The sequence below is a fragment of the Passer montanus genome, unplaced genomic scaffold, assembly GCF_014805655.1.
Source record: "Passer montanus isolate IOZ18808 unplaced genomic scaffold, ASM1480565v1 scaffold57, whole genome shotgun sequence".
NCBI lineage: Eukaryota > Metazoa > Chordata > Aves > Passeriformes > Passeridae > Passer > Passer montanus.
In genome coordinates, this window is record NW_024370705.1 from 1,576,504 (window position 1) to 1,589,303 (window position 12,800).

Here is a 12,800-nt window from a genome sequence, read left to right on the forward strand (position 1 = left end):
TCCCCTGCACCGCTCTGTGTGGGGGTCCCAGACTGGCAGAGCTGGGGCTCCATCCCCCCTCCCGAGGTCACTGTCCCTCCTTCATCCCAGCCTCTCCATGTCTCCCCTGGGAGTGATTTCTCCCCCAGCAGGGCTGAGAGCCCCTCTCCTGCTCCCCCCAGCCCCTGCCCTGGGTGCAGTGCTGCAGTGCCGGGCTGTGCCGCAGCCCTTGGGTTAAACCAGGCTCTCCCAGTCCCTTGGGAGCCACACTTTAAAAAAAGAAGGAAGGGAAAAAACACACTGAGATCCTTTGGAGAGCATGGCAGGGCTGGCCTGTTTCCATCCTCAGGACACAGGGTCCTTGTGCCTGCTGTGGGGTGTGTTTCCCTTCTGGAAAGCCCCGTGTCACCCACCCCAGCCCTGGGTGACAGATCCCAGCCCCACCTTCCCACCTTCCTTCTCTGTCTTCTCCCCAGGACAAGCCAGCAGAGCCAGGGTGTCTCTGTAAGCACTTTTATTTGGTTATTGCACAGAAAGCAAAGATCAGTGGGCTGAGGTTCCTGGTGCACCGTGTGTGTCTGTGAGCATTCCAGCAGCTCCCAGCCTCTCCCACCTCTGCCCAGAGGGACTGTCACCCCCCAGGGCAGGGCAGGACCCCGCCAGCCCCCCCAAGCAGCTACAGCTCTGCATTGCACTCATCCATCCATTGCACATACATTAAATAAATGCACTTAGAGGAGAAGGGTGGTGGGGTTCCCCTGGGGGCCCCCCCTCTTCTCCTGGGTTATAATTCAAGTGTTAAATGTGGCGCTCGGCGAATATCACGTTCTGCGAGGGAAGCAATCGCCCACCCACGGGGCTCTCACGGGCCTATTGCTAAGGGAAAGCCTGGCCTGGGGGGCCCTGGGGGGCCCTGGGGGGCCTGGGGGCTCCACCCTGGGCCCAGCCGTCGGAGGGAGTGGAGCAGCTCCCGTGCCCGGAGGTGCCTTCGGCTCCCGGGACTCTTCCATCACTTCTTCCCCGGCTCTGGGGCTGAGCCCTCCTTGCTGGAGGGAGCCTCGCCTTTGGGGGGTTCCTTACTGGCTTTGGGCTCATCTTTGGGTTTTGCTTTAGCTTTGGGTTCCTCCACTTTCTTGGGTTCCTCTGCCTTCTCCTTCTTGGGTTCCTCCACCTTCTTAGGCTCCTCTGCCTTCTCCTTCTTGGGTTCCTCTGCCTTCTTGGGCTCCTCTGTCTTTTCTTTCTTGGGCTCCTCTGCCTTCTTGGGCTCCTCCGCCTTTTCCTTCTTGGGTTCTTCTACTTTCTTCTTGGGCTCCTCAGCCTTTGGCTTTTCAGCCTCCTTGGCAGCCGCCTTGCTGACCTCCTGCTGAGGTTTTGCTGGAGCTTCTTCGGCAGGTTTGGGGCTTGGCTTGGTCTCTTTGGCCTGTGGAGCTGGAGGCTCTGGCACAGCAGCCGCCTTCTCCTTGGGTTTCTCCTCTGCCTTGGCTGGGACATCCTTCTTGGGAGCTTCCTCCTTCTTACCCTCCTCAGGCTTGGAGGGAGCCTTCACCTCCTTGGGCTGCTCCTCCTTGGCCGGGGCCTTCGGAGCAGGGCTTGGCTCCTTGGCTGGGGCTGCTTCCTTCTGCGGAGACTTGGCCTCCTCCTTCACGGGAGATTTGGCTTTCTCTGGGGACTTCACAGCCGGGGGCTTGGCCTCCTCCTTAGAGGGGCTTGGGGGCTTCTCTGGGGACTTCACAGCTGGGGGCTTGGCCTCCTCCTTAGAGGGGCTTGGGGGCTTCTCTGGGGATTTGACAGATGGAGGTTTGGCTTCCTCCTTCGAGGGAGTTGCAGGTGGCTCTGGGGATTTCACAGCTGGGGGCTTGGCCTCCTCTTTAGAAGGGGCTGGGGGTTTCTCTGGGGACTTGACAGTTGGGGTCTTGGCCTCCTCTTTTGAGGGAGGTGTCGGTTTCTCTGGGGATTTCACTGTTGGGGTCTTGGCCTCCTCTTTTGAGGGAGGTGTCGGTTTCTCTGGCGATTTCACTGCGGGGGTCTTGGCCTCCTCCTTAGAGGGTGTTGGTGGCTTTTCAGGGGATTTGACAGCTGGAGTCTTGGCTTCCTCCTTTGAGGGGGTTGGGGGTTTCTCTGGGGACTTCACAGCTGGGCTCTTGGCCTCCTCCTTTGAGGGGGTTGCAGGTTTTTCTGGGGATTTCACAGCTGGGCTCTTGGCCTCTTCCTTTGCAGGGGACTCAGGTTTCTCTGGGGACTTGGCCTCCTCCTTTGCAGGAGACTTGGCCTTTTCTTCAGCCTCTTCTTCAGCCTTCTCCTCTTCTTCTTCCTCCCCCTCTTCCTCCCCCTCTTCTGCTTTTTCCTCTTCAGCCTCTTTCTCAGCCTCCTCCTCCTCTGTGACCTCCTCGGTCACCTGGATTTCCTCTGTCTGCTCCTCCACAATCACTGTCTCCTTCTCTGATTTTTCCACCACCTTGATCTTCTCCTCGCTCTTCACCTTGATGCTGGTGGTGATGCTGGGAGGCTTGGGGACCACCTCGGGGTAGGAGAGCATCCCAATGCCAGTCTCCAGCCGATACTCCTCCCCTTCCAGGAGCTTTCTGCCAGGGAGAGACCAGGGCAGGGCCCTCAGTGAAGGCTTCTCCTCTCATCCCGTGCCCAGGAGCTGCCAGCAATGTCCTGCAGCTCCATCTCCCTCCCTGCCCCATCCTGGATGATCCTCCTGCTCCTGTGGCCTGGGATGAGCAGGTTTCCTTGCCCTTCCCTCCACACACCAATGGACATTGCCCACCATGGATGGATGATTTGCTCACCAAAAAGAGCCCAGGTGTCAACAAGGGACCTTGAGCAGACCTGGCTGAGACCCCCCCAGGCCTTCCCCTGTCCTCCCTGTACCTGTAGGCAGCAATTTCGATGTCCAGGGCCATTTTGACGTTGAGCAGATCCTGGTACTCGCGGAGCTGAGCTGCCATCTCCCACTTGGTGTTCCTCAGCTCGTTGTCAAGCTGCTGGATGGTTTCCTGTGGGCAGACGCAACAATAAGGGGTGGGGGGCATATGGCACAGTCCCCAGGAGCAGAGGGACACAAGGGCACTCCTAAACTGTCCCCTGGCCTCCAACACCAGGGTGTCCTCATGGAGGAGTCTGCAGCCACCTCCTCCTGCAGACACGCAGGGAAGGGGACACAGCCAGGGGTGCTCCCAGGATGCCCAGTTGCCTTGAGGAACCTGGCAGGAGCCCTGCATGCCCTGAGCAAGGAGCTGCACTCCAGCTGAGCCCCTGGCCCGCTCCCAGCACTGCCTCCAGCAGGGACGAGCAGTGGGAATGCTTCTAGGACTAGGGTGAGTCCAATGGCAACTGAACTCCAGCTGGAGGCTGGTGGGCACCACCCTGGGGACAGCCCTTCATTCCAAGGCCACCAAGGCAGCCCTCACTCCCAGATCTGGCAGACAGGATGTGGCCCAAACCCTGGACACACTTCCATGGCATTCGTGACCATCCTCACAGGCAGCTCGGTACCAGGCAGAGCCATGGGGCAGCTCCAGGGGTGCTGAGGGACACAACAGCCTGGACACCACCTCAGCCTCTGGGTTCCTGATCCCTGTGGGCTGGGGAAGGCCAGTTCTGACACAGCCCAGGGCATTTGCCACAGCTGCTTCCCACCCCTGAATCCAAAATCCCAGTGCTGCCCCTCCCAGCAGCTGGATGGTCCCTCCCCAGCCCAGGCGCTGCCCACTGCGCCACGGCACCTGGTAGGACAGGACATCTGCGTGGTGGCGCTCCTCCGACTCCTGCCTCTGCCTCTCCAGCGACTCCTGGGTCCCCTTGAGGGCTTCCAGCTCGGTGGTCTTGGCCTGGAGCTGCCGGCGGTACTCGGAGATCTCCTCCTGGGCCAAGCGCATGGCGTCCGTGTTCACCTTGGCCACCTCCGAGAGCTTGTCCAGCCTCACTGCGAGGGAAAAGGGAAGCTGCAGGGCGGGAGGGAAGGAGGCTGCAGCCTCCCCTCCCTGGGGAAACCCAAACCTGTCCGTGCCACGTGTCCCAGTCCTCTGCAGAGCCATCCCAGGCTCCCTGAGGGCTCTGCCTTCCCCACCCCTCGCTCCATCTCTGCCGGGAAGTGAAGGAGGACGGGCAAGACGAGCCCGGGGCTGTTTCTGCCATCCTGGACTTCAGCCAGCGCAGATCCTCGCTGCAGCACCAGCCTCCCCTTCAGCTGTGCCACATCCCCTGCCCCACAGCGCTGCCCCCCGCCAGCCCTGGCCCGAGGCGGGGGGGTTTTGCCGCAGCGCTCTGCGGACACCCCAGGGGACGAGGAGGGGCACAGCACGAGGGGACAGGGACGGGCAGCACCGGTCCTGCGGGCGCCCGGCTCGGCTCTGCCGCTGCCCGCGGTGCTGATCCGCCGCTGTCCGCGGTGCTGGAGCCGCCCTGCGCGCCGGGCTCAGCCTGGGCTGCCCACCCCACCCTCCGCTCCGTAGTGCCCCCCAAAAAAGACCCCTCTCTGTCCTCCCCTCCCGCGCCAGGGATGCGGTACCGCCCCCCCAGCACCGCAAACACCGCTGGCCTCGCCCCAGCACAACACCCTGCGGCATCGGGGGCGTCCGGCACCCCAAAACCTTGGGGGGTGCCGAGCCAGGGATCCTGGAACCCTCCTCAAAACTCACTGCGGGGCAGAGGGGAGTCGGGCAGCGCCCCCGCAAGCTCTGGAGCTCTGGTGGCTGGGCTGGGGTCACCCTGAAGCCCTCCCAGGGTGCTGGATGGACGGGAGGTCCCTGCACGCTCCTAGGGTGGGGACACGAACGCCCTCCCCGAGCACAATATATGGGAGCCCGGTGTCCCAACACCCTCCAGGAGCACAGTAGAGGTGGGAGGGGTCCCTGCGGCATCTAACACGACACAGAGGGCGGGGGTCCCCGCATCCCTCGGGCCTCCCTCTCTCCCTTTGCTCCCAGCCCCCGCCGGGGCGCGGCAGCCCAGGGTGTCCCGGGGGAGGTACCGGGATGCTGCCGGCGCGTTTGGCGGCCACCCCCTCGCACTCACCGCGGAACCACTCCTCGGCCTGCAGGGTGCTGCGGGCCGCCGTGCCCTCCAGCTGAGCGCGCAGGTCGCGCAGCGCGGCGGTGACGCCGGGGCGCAGCGAGGCGGGCGGCTCCGCGGGCAGCTCGGGGCGCGCCCCGCGCAGCAGCGCTCCCACCTCGGCGCGGTGCTGCCTCCGCAGCTGCTCCGCCTCCTCCCGCAGCGCCCGGGCCCGCTCCTCCAGCGGCGCCCGCGCCCGCTCCTCCTGCGCCGAGCGCTGCGCCAGCCCGCGGGCCGCCGCCTCCAGCTCCGAGCGCTGCCGGGCCTCGTCCTCCAGCCGTCCCCGCAGCGCCGCCACGTCCTCGGCCAGGCGCGCCCGCTCCAGCCGCAGCTGGCCCTTCTCGGCGCCCAGGCGCAGCACGGTGCCCCGCATGTCCCGCAGCTCCCGCGCGTACAGCTCGCCCATGGCCGAGCGCCCCGCCTGCTGCTGCCGCAGCGCCGCCGCCTCGGCCGCCAGCGCCCGGTTCTGCTGCTCCAGCGCCCGCACCCGCTCGATGTAGCCGGCGAAGCGGTCGTTCAGCACCTGCAGCAGCTCCTTCTCGTTGCGCGCCCGCGGTTCGCCGTTCAGCGAGTCCAGGCTCTCGGTGGAGGACGCGGCCGCGCTGCCGCCGCCCGCGCCCCGCGCCCGCCCCGCCACCGGGGCCGGCCACGAGTAGAAGCCGCTGGAGGCGGCGGAGCGCGGGGCAGCGCGGCCCGGCTCCTTGCGGAGCCCCCCCGGGGGGCCCAGCAGCGTCTCCAGCATCAGGCTCATGGCGACCCCCGCCCTCGCTGCGGCACCGGCGCGGCCGCCCGCTTTATAGCGCTCGGGGCGGCCGCTCCGCCCCGCCACCGGCAGCGGGGGTGGGCACCGGCACCGGCACCGGCACCGCCCCGCGCCGCCGCCGCAGCCCCGCGGGTGCGGGGGGACCCCGCTGCCACGCCCGGGTGGGAGCGGGAGCCACACCAGAAAGGAGCGGATGGTCCCCCGGCAGGAGAACGGGGACCCGGGGCACAGCGGGATCCGGGAGTGGCAAACAGGACCACCGGCAAGGGAGTGGAGAGCCCCCCGACAGAGAGCGGGACCCCCGGACAGAGAGCGGGACCCCCGGGAACAGAGAGCGGGACCCCCCGGACAGAGAGCGGGACCCCCGAGAACAGAGAGTGGGACCCCGGGAAGGGAGAGCGGGACCCCCGGGGCAGAGAGTGGGACCCCCCGGAACAGAGAGTGGGACCCCCGGGAAGGGAGGAGGGAGCTCCCTGAGGGAGGACACATCCCCCGGGCAGGGAGCAGGACCACTGGGAACACAGAATGGGAGCCCCGGGAAAGGAGCAGGGACACCCCAGGACGGAGTGGGGACCCCGCGGGAAGTGGAGAGCCCCTGCAGCGAGAAGGGATGCTCCGAGCAGAGGGGCGGAAAAGAGGAATAGAGGGTGGGACCTTCAGAGAGGGCGGGACCCCCGGGGCAGAGAGCGGGACCCCCGGGGGAGAGAGCCGGACCCCGGGAAGGGAGGAGGGAGCTCCCTGAGGGAGGACACATCCCCCGGGCAGGGAGCAGGACCACTGGGAACACAGAATGGGAGCCCCGGGAAAGGAGCAGGGACACCCCAGGACGGAGTGGGGACCCCGCGGGAAGTGGAGAGCCCCTGCAGCGAGAAGGGATGCTCCGAGCAGAGGGGCGGAAAAGAGGAATAGAGGGTGGGACCTTCAGAGAGGGAGGTGGGACCCCCGAGGACCCCAAAGAAAGGGAGTGGGGAGCTCCTGATGCGACCGTGGACCCCCTGGGCAGAGAGGTGAACACCTGGGAATGCAGTGGGATCCCCAGGAATAGAGAGTGGGACCCTGGGACCACCCAGTACAGAGCAGGAACCCACCCCGGTGTGAAGGAGAAAGGGGGGACCCCCGGGTGGCACAGACACCCCCTCCAAGGGTGGGGCCGTCCCTTGGTGTCCCCCGGGGGCAGGCAGTCACCGCGGCGGGGGGAGGTGGGCTCCTGCTGGCTGGGGGGGTACAAAGCAGAGAAGGTGTGAAGGAGAAAGGGGGGACCCCCGGGTGGCACAGACACCCCCTCCAAGGGTGGGGCCGTCCCTTGGTGTCCCCCGGGGGCAGGCAGTCACCGCGGCGGGGGGAGGTGGGCTCCTGCTGGCTGGGGGGTGGCGCCGGGAGGGTCCCCTGGGGGGACAGGGGACAGCCCTGCGGGATGCTCCGGGCAGGGAGGGACGGGAGGGCCAGGTGTGCCATCCCGGCTGGGATGGGGAAGGGGATGGAGACAGGGGTGGGGCGGGGGGATGTGACCCCCCAAACCTGCCCTTGGGACCGGGGCACGCACGGACCGCCCGGCCAATCAGCACTCGGGTACCATCCAGCCAATCAGCACTCGGGTACCACCCAGCCAATCAGCACTTGGGTACCATCCAGCCAATCAGCACTCGGGCACCACCCAGCCAATCAGCACTTGGGTACCATCCGGCCAATCAGCACTCGGGTACCATCCGGCCAATCAGCACTCACAGACAGCCCGACCAGTCATCCCATATGGACCAGTGGCCAATCAGCAGTCACAGACCACCCAGCCAATCAGCACTTGGGTACCATCCAGCCAATCGGCACTTGGGTACCATTCAGCCAATCAGCACTCACAGACAGCCCGGCCAGTCATCCCATATGGACCAGTGGCCAATCAGCAGTCACAGACCACCCAGCCAATCAGCACAGCTGCTGTCCAGCCAATCAGCACACAGTGAGCTCAAGATGTGGGCAGGTACTGACAGCTTCAGCCAATCAACAGCCAGGCCTGGAGATCCCAGCCAATCAACATACAGGCCCATAGATCTCAGCCAATCAGCAACCAGGTCCTTATACATTGCCCCAGCCAATCAGCAGACAGGAGTACAGATACCAGCCAATCAGCAGGCATGTGCATAAACATCCCCCAACCAATCAGCAGGAAGGAGCACTGATCCCAGCCAATCAGCAGGCAGATCCATAGATCCCAGCCAATCAGCACTCAGGCCCATAGATCCCAGCCAATCAGCAGGCAGGAGCTCTGATCCCAGCCAATCAGCAGGCAGCTCCGTGGTGCCCGGAGCAGCCCTGCTGTCCCGGCTGTCCCCCCAGCTGTCCCCTGTGGGAGCAGGGTCCCACCCCGTCCCTTGTCCCACAGGAGCCACGGAAGCGGGGCCGGGAGCAGCCAGGAGCAGAGGGAGGCTGGGCACCCGCAGGTGACACGTCCCGGGAGGTGCTGGGGACACGGGGACAGCAGCACCGGGCATCCCGAGCGGCTGTGTGCCCGCCCGGCTCCTGCTGGGACCATGGGGCACCCACGGGTGGGGACAGGAGTGCCCCGGAGGGTCCCTCCCACCCTGGGGAGGGGTGACCCTGTCCCCACACCTGTGTCACCCCGTTCCCAAGCCCTGTCTCCAGCCCCTTTTCTCTGTTTCCGTCCCGACCCATGGGGTGTCCCCTGTCCCCGTATCTCTCTGCTCCATCCCACATTCCCATCCCATGTCTCCATCCCCTGTCACTATCCTTGTCCCCATCCACGTCCTCATCCCAAGCCCCATCCTCTATCCCCGTCCCCGTCCCCATACCATGCCCCTGTCCCTGTCCCCATCCTCAGTCCCTATCCTTGTTCCCATACCCCACCCCCATCCCCTGCTCCCATCCCAGGTCCCCATCCCCAATCTGTATTCCCATCCTCTCTCCTCTGTATGTCCCTATCTCCTGTCCCCATGCCCTGTCCCCATTCCATGTCCCTATCCCTGTCCCATCCCCATCCTGGTTCCCCCATTCCCTCTCCCCCATCTCGGTTCCCCCCTTCCCTCTCCCCCATTCCCTCTCCCCATTCCCTCTCCCCATTCCCGCTCCCGTTCCCAGCCCCGCCCCTCCCGCCGTGGCCCCGCCCCACCCGGGCCCCCGCCGGGGCTGGGGCCGCGCCGCGTCCTTCTGGCCCCGGGCCCCTCCCGGCCCCCGACCTGAGCTGGGCCCGGCGGTGTCCCCGCTGTGAGCCCTGGCCCGGCCCCCGCCTCGCCCCGTGTCCCTGCTCTGGCCCCGTGTCCCCTCCCGTGTCCCGGGCTGTGTCCCCTCCTCAGTCCGGGCTCTGTCCCCTCCTCAGTCCGGGCTGTGTCCCCATCCCCGGCTCCTCAGTCCGGGCTGTGTCCCCTCCTCATTGCTGTTGTTGTTGCAGGAGCCGGCCGGGGCACACGGGTGTCCCCCCCCCGCAGCCTCCCCGGGCCCGGTCCCGTGTCCCGCTGTCCCGGCAGCTCCGTGTCCCAGCGCTGCCCCCCCGGCTCCTTCCCGCAGGGATCGCCCCGGGATCTGCTGCCATCCCGGGCACCGGGGGCCACAGCAGGGCCCCGACGGGCACGGGCTGGGGACACGGGGTGAGCCCGTCACCCCCTCAGGGCATGGCACATCCACAGGGAAAGGTCTTGGCTCTGCGTGGGATAAGCAGGGAGCTGATCTCCTGTGCTCGCTGCCTCCTCCAGGGAGATTCTGGGGGGAAAAGCCCCAAAGTGGATAAAGAGGAGCTGTGAGGCAGCTGCAGCCTGAGGGAGCCGTGCTGCTGTTGCTGTTGTTGTTGCAGGAGTTTTGTGTGGAGTTCAGGGGCTCCCATCCCTGCAGCAGTGGGGGCTCAGCTGGGGGTTTGTGCCTGCTCTCTCCTGGGCTGACAGAAAATGGGATAAGCCTGGCATGAGCAGTGGGACTGGTGTGGTTTGTGGCTCCCACACCCATTTGTGGGGTCACACTGCCAGGCTGAACAGGCTGTGGCACCCCAAGGGGCTTTCCAGAGGTGTTGGGCCTTGCTTGGATCAAGCCAGGCTGGGAACTCCGTGGCAGGAGGTGTCCACCCTGCAGAAGCTGGCTCTGCCAGGAGGGGAACATCCCCTCTGCCACGGGAGCCTCGTGCTGTGGCCAGGACAAGGTCCTTGGTGTCCCTGAGCTCACTCAGCCAGTTTGGGGTGCCTCCCAGCTCAAGGTGATAAAAGTCCCCCAGCTCTCAGAGCGTGGGGCCCTGTGGCAGTGGGATCCTGGCAGTGGGTGCTGCAGGGGACACCTCAGCACTGTCCTTTTCCCTTGAGTTTATCCCCCAGTTATTGCTTGATGGGATGCGTTGCTTGCAGCTCCTTTGCTGCTGCCACTGCTTTGGATCTGCCAGAGGTGTTTTGGATTTGCTTTGGGCACCTTGCTGATGGCTCAGTGAGTGTGGCTCCTACCCCTGAGTTATCCAGGTTTTTGTTTTTGTCTGATGGAGCTGGAGCCTCTGGAATGCCCATGGGTTGGTCAGAAGCAGATTGGTGAGAGGGTGGGGATGGTCCTGGGTGGGATGCAGCAGAATCACAGCCCTGAGCTGCTGCAGGGCCCAGCTGGGGCAAAAACTGCCTCCAGTCAGGCCAGACAGGGGAAAATATCCTACTGGGAAGGTGAGTGGGGCTGCTGGAGGGTTTGTGGTGGTCTGGCAGAGGTGGGTGAGCCCAGGGATGGGGCTGTGGGGTGTGGGATGAGCCCAGGGATGGGGGCTGTGGCTGTAGGATGGGAGACCCTGCTGTGAGTAAGGAGGGAAGACCTGGGCTCAGCACGAGGCTCTGGAGCTGTTGGGTTGGGTCTCCTCAGCCTCTGGTTCTCTTCCTGCACCCTGGGGTGTTTCTCTGCCTTGGCTGGTGTTTGTGGCAGCTCCTGGGGTTTGTCCAAGGAGCAGGGATGTGCTCACAGCTGTGTTGGTGTCGTTATCTTATTTTTATTTTTTATTCATGGATGGGATGGGACTGTTGGAGTGCATTTCTTTGGTTTTATTTGAAGTATTACCTTTATTCCATGGCTGAGACAATAGGAAGGTGGTAAAGCTCATGTACAGCTAGTAGCAGCTAAAGGTTTCTTTGTTACAGGATATTTTAAAAACTTTTAGCTGGTAGCATATTGCTAAAGTTTAAGATAATCATTCTAGCTAATTACTAAAAGCACATGTGTACCAGTTTCACACAGTATTTGCTTGTCTTCTTGCTATTGATAATACACAGTACATTATTATTAAGTTTAAACCTTCTACTATCTTGCTAAGCGTATTTTCATGTGGTCTTAAGGTCTGTCTTAGCCAAGCTTAAGACTTAAGCTATAGTTTCATGTCCTTGCTTGCTGTACTATCATAACTTTTCTACTTTCAGACTTTCTAACTATGACTTAGCTCCAGGTTTTTTGTTCTTTCAGTTTCTGGGGCCTGTTTTACAGCTTTCTAGAAGCCTTCTTACCTTTTCTGATTCCCATGGGAGCCATCACCACCTCAGCCTGCCTGGCCTCTGCAGTGCCCTGGAGCTGCCTCCCACCAGCAGGGAGCAGTTCCACGATTCCCCACGGCTCCAGTTACCCATTCATTTTTTAGTCTTCCGTAATTTCCCTAATTATGCCACCCTCAGGTGCTCCATTGCCAGCTGAGGAGTTGCCTTTCCCCACTAACCTCCAGCTGCCCCTCTGTTTTCCAGGGGAGCCCTTTCCTAGGAGCTTGTCCTGGGAGTTCCTGCTCCTTTCTGCTCTCGCTGCCTTTAGGTGCCAGCCTGTCCCCCTGAGCAGCAGGAATGGGTGTGCAGGGATGAACCTTCCCTTCCTTTTCTCTTCCCCTTCCCCTGGAAGGACCTGGGAGCTGTGGTGGGCTGGGATAAGCAGGGATTTGGGATGTGTGGGCACAGGTTGAAGGCTGCATCCCAGCCCTGGCAGTGGCTCTGTGCTGGTGGAACTGGAAGTGACTCCAGAGGAGACACCAGAGGTGCCCCAAGGGCTGGGGCCAGGCTGGAGAGCTGGGGGTGCTCAGCTGGAGAGGAGAAGGCTCCAGGGAGAGCTCAGAGCCCCTTGCAGGGCCTGAAGGGGCTCCAGGAGAGCTGGAGAGGGACTGGGGACAAGGCATGGAGGGACAGGACACAGGGAATGGCTCCCACTGCCAGAGGGCAGGGATGGATGGGATATTGGGAATTAGGAATTGTTCCCTGGGAGGGTGGTGGGGGGTCTGGGATGGAATTCTCAGCGATGCTGTGGCTGCTCCTGGATACCTGGCAGTGTTCCAGGACAGGTTTTGGAGCAGCCTGGGACAGGGGAAGGTGTCTCTGCCCATGGCAGGGGTGGCACTGGGTGGGCTTTAAGGTCCCTTCCCACCCAAACCTTCCATGGTGAAAGTCTCTGGTCAGCAGCATCTCAGCCTTCAAGGATGGGGGAATTATCCTAAAACAGGGTGCTGAAAGTAGCAGAAGAAATGAGTTTTCCTGCACTCTCCTTAAGAGGAGATGAGCAGCACCAGCAGTGGCTCATTTGGCATTGGTGTCATTCCCAGGACCCCCAGCAGCACCCACCTGGGTGGGAAGCCCAGTGATGTGTTTGTTGTTGTATTTGGGTTTAGGAGCCTCCTATTTTCCCAAGGTAGCTGAATTTGGGAGGTGCTGGCATGGCAGTGGGAAAAATGGGGTGGCTGAGCTCTGCCATGTGCCTGACCTGGGGGCCTGAGAGGCTCAGGAGAGCAGCAGTGCTCTGGTTTGTGTGGAGCTGTGCATTTGAGTCCCCTGGAGAGAATAAAACCAGGGATAAAAGGCTTTGGGTTTGTGCCACTGCCAAAACCTGTCCCAAAACCAGCCCTGAGGAGCCCAGACTGGTTATGGGGGGGCTCTGGGTGCTCCTCTCCAGCAGCTTCCAGGTCCTTATGGACATTTAACTCCTAGAATCCTGTTTGCCAGACCAGTATAAAACAAGTTTGGTGTGAAGATGGGGTAAAACCTGAGCCACCACAGGGTCAGGGGTGGTCTTGTCC

General features: G+C 63.1%; 1 protein-coding gene across 1 annotated transcript; it reads right to left on the reverse strand.

Moving 5' to 3' along the window:
- Nucleotides 1-476: 476 nt before the first annotated feature.
- Nucleotides 477-5,918, reverse strand: NEFH (neurofilament heavy). The gene is made up of 4 exons (XM_039725777.1): nucleotides 5,002-5,918; nucleotides 3,711-3,910; nucleotides 2,857-2,981; nucleotides 477-2,561 (listed from the first exon to the last, which is right to left on the reverse strand). Exons 1-4 carry the CDS (start codon nucleotides 5,786-5,788, stop codon nucleotides 989-991), a joined length of 2,685 nt encoding a protein of 894 aa, XP_039581711.1. The 5' UTR covers nucleotides 5,789-5,918; the 3' UTR covers nucleotides 477-988.
- Between the last annotated feature and the right edge of the window lie 6,882 nt (nucleotides 5,919-12,800).

What these genes read in the sequence shown, in the direction of transcription:
- NEFH (XM_039725777.1), bottom strand. Translation starts at nt 5,788, where the DNA reads ATGAGCCTGATGCTGGAGACGCTGCTGGGCCCCCCGGGGGGGCTCCGC. An exon ending in GGCCGAGGAGTGGTTCCGCG is followed by an intron (nt 3,911 to 5,001) that starts GTGAGTGCGAGG and finishes TTTCCCTCGCAG; the next exon opens with TGAGGCTGGACAAGCTCTCG. An exon ending in ATCGAAATTGCTGCCTACAG is followed by an intron (nt 2,562 to 2,856) that starts GTACAGGGAGGA and finishes TCTCCCTGGCAG; the next exon opens with AAAGCTCCTGGAAGGGGAGG.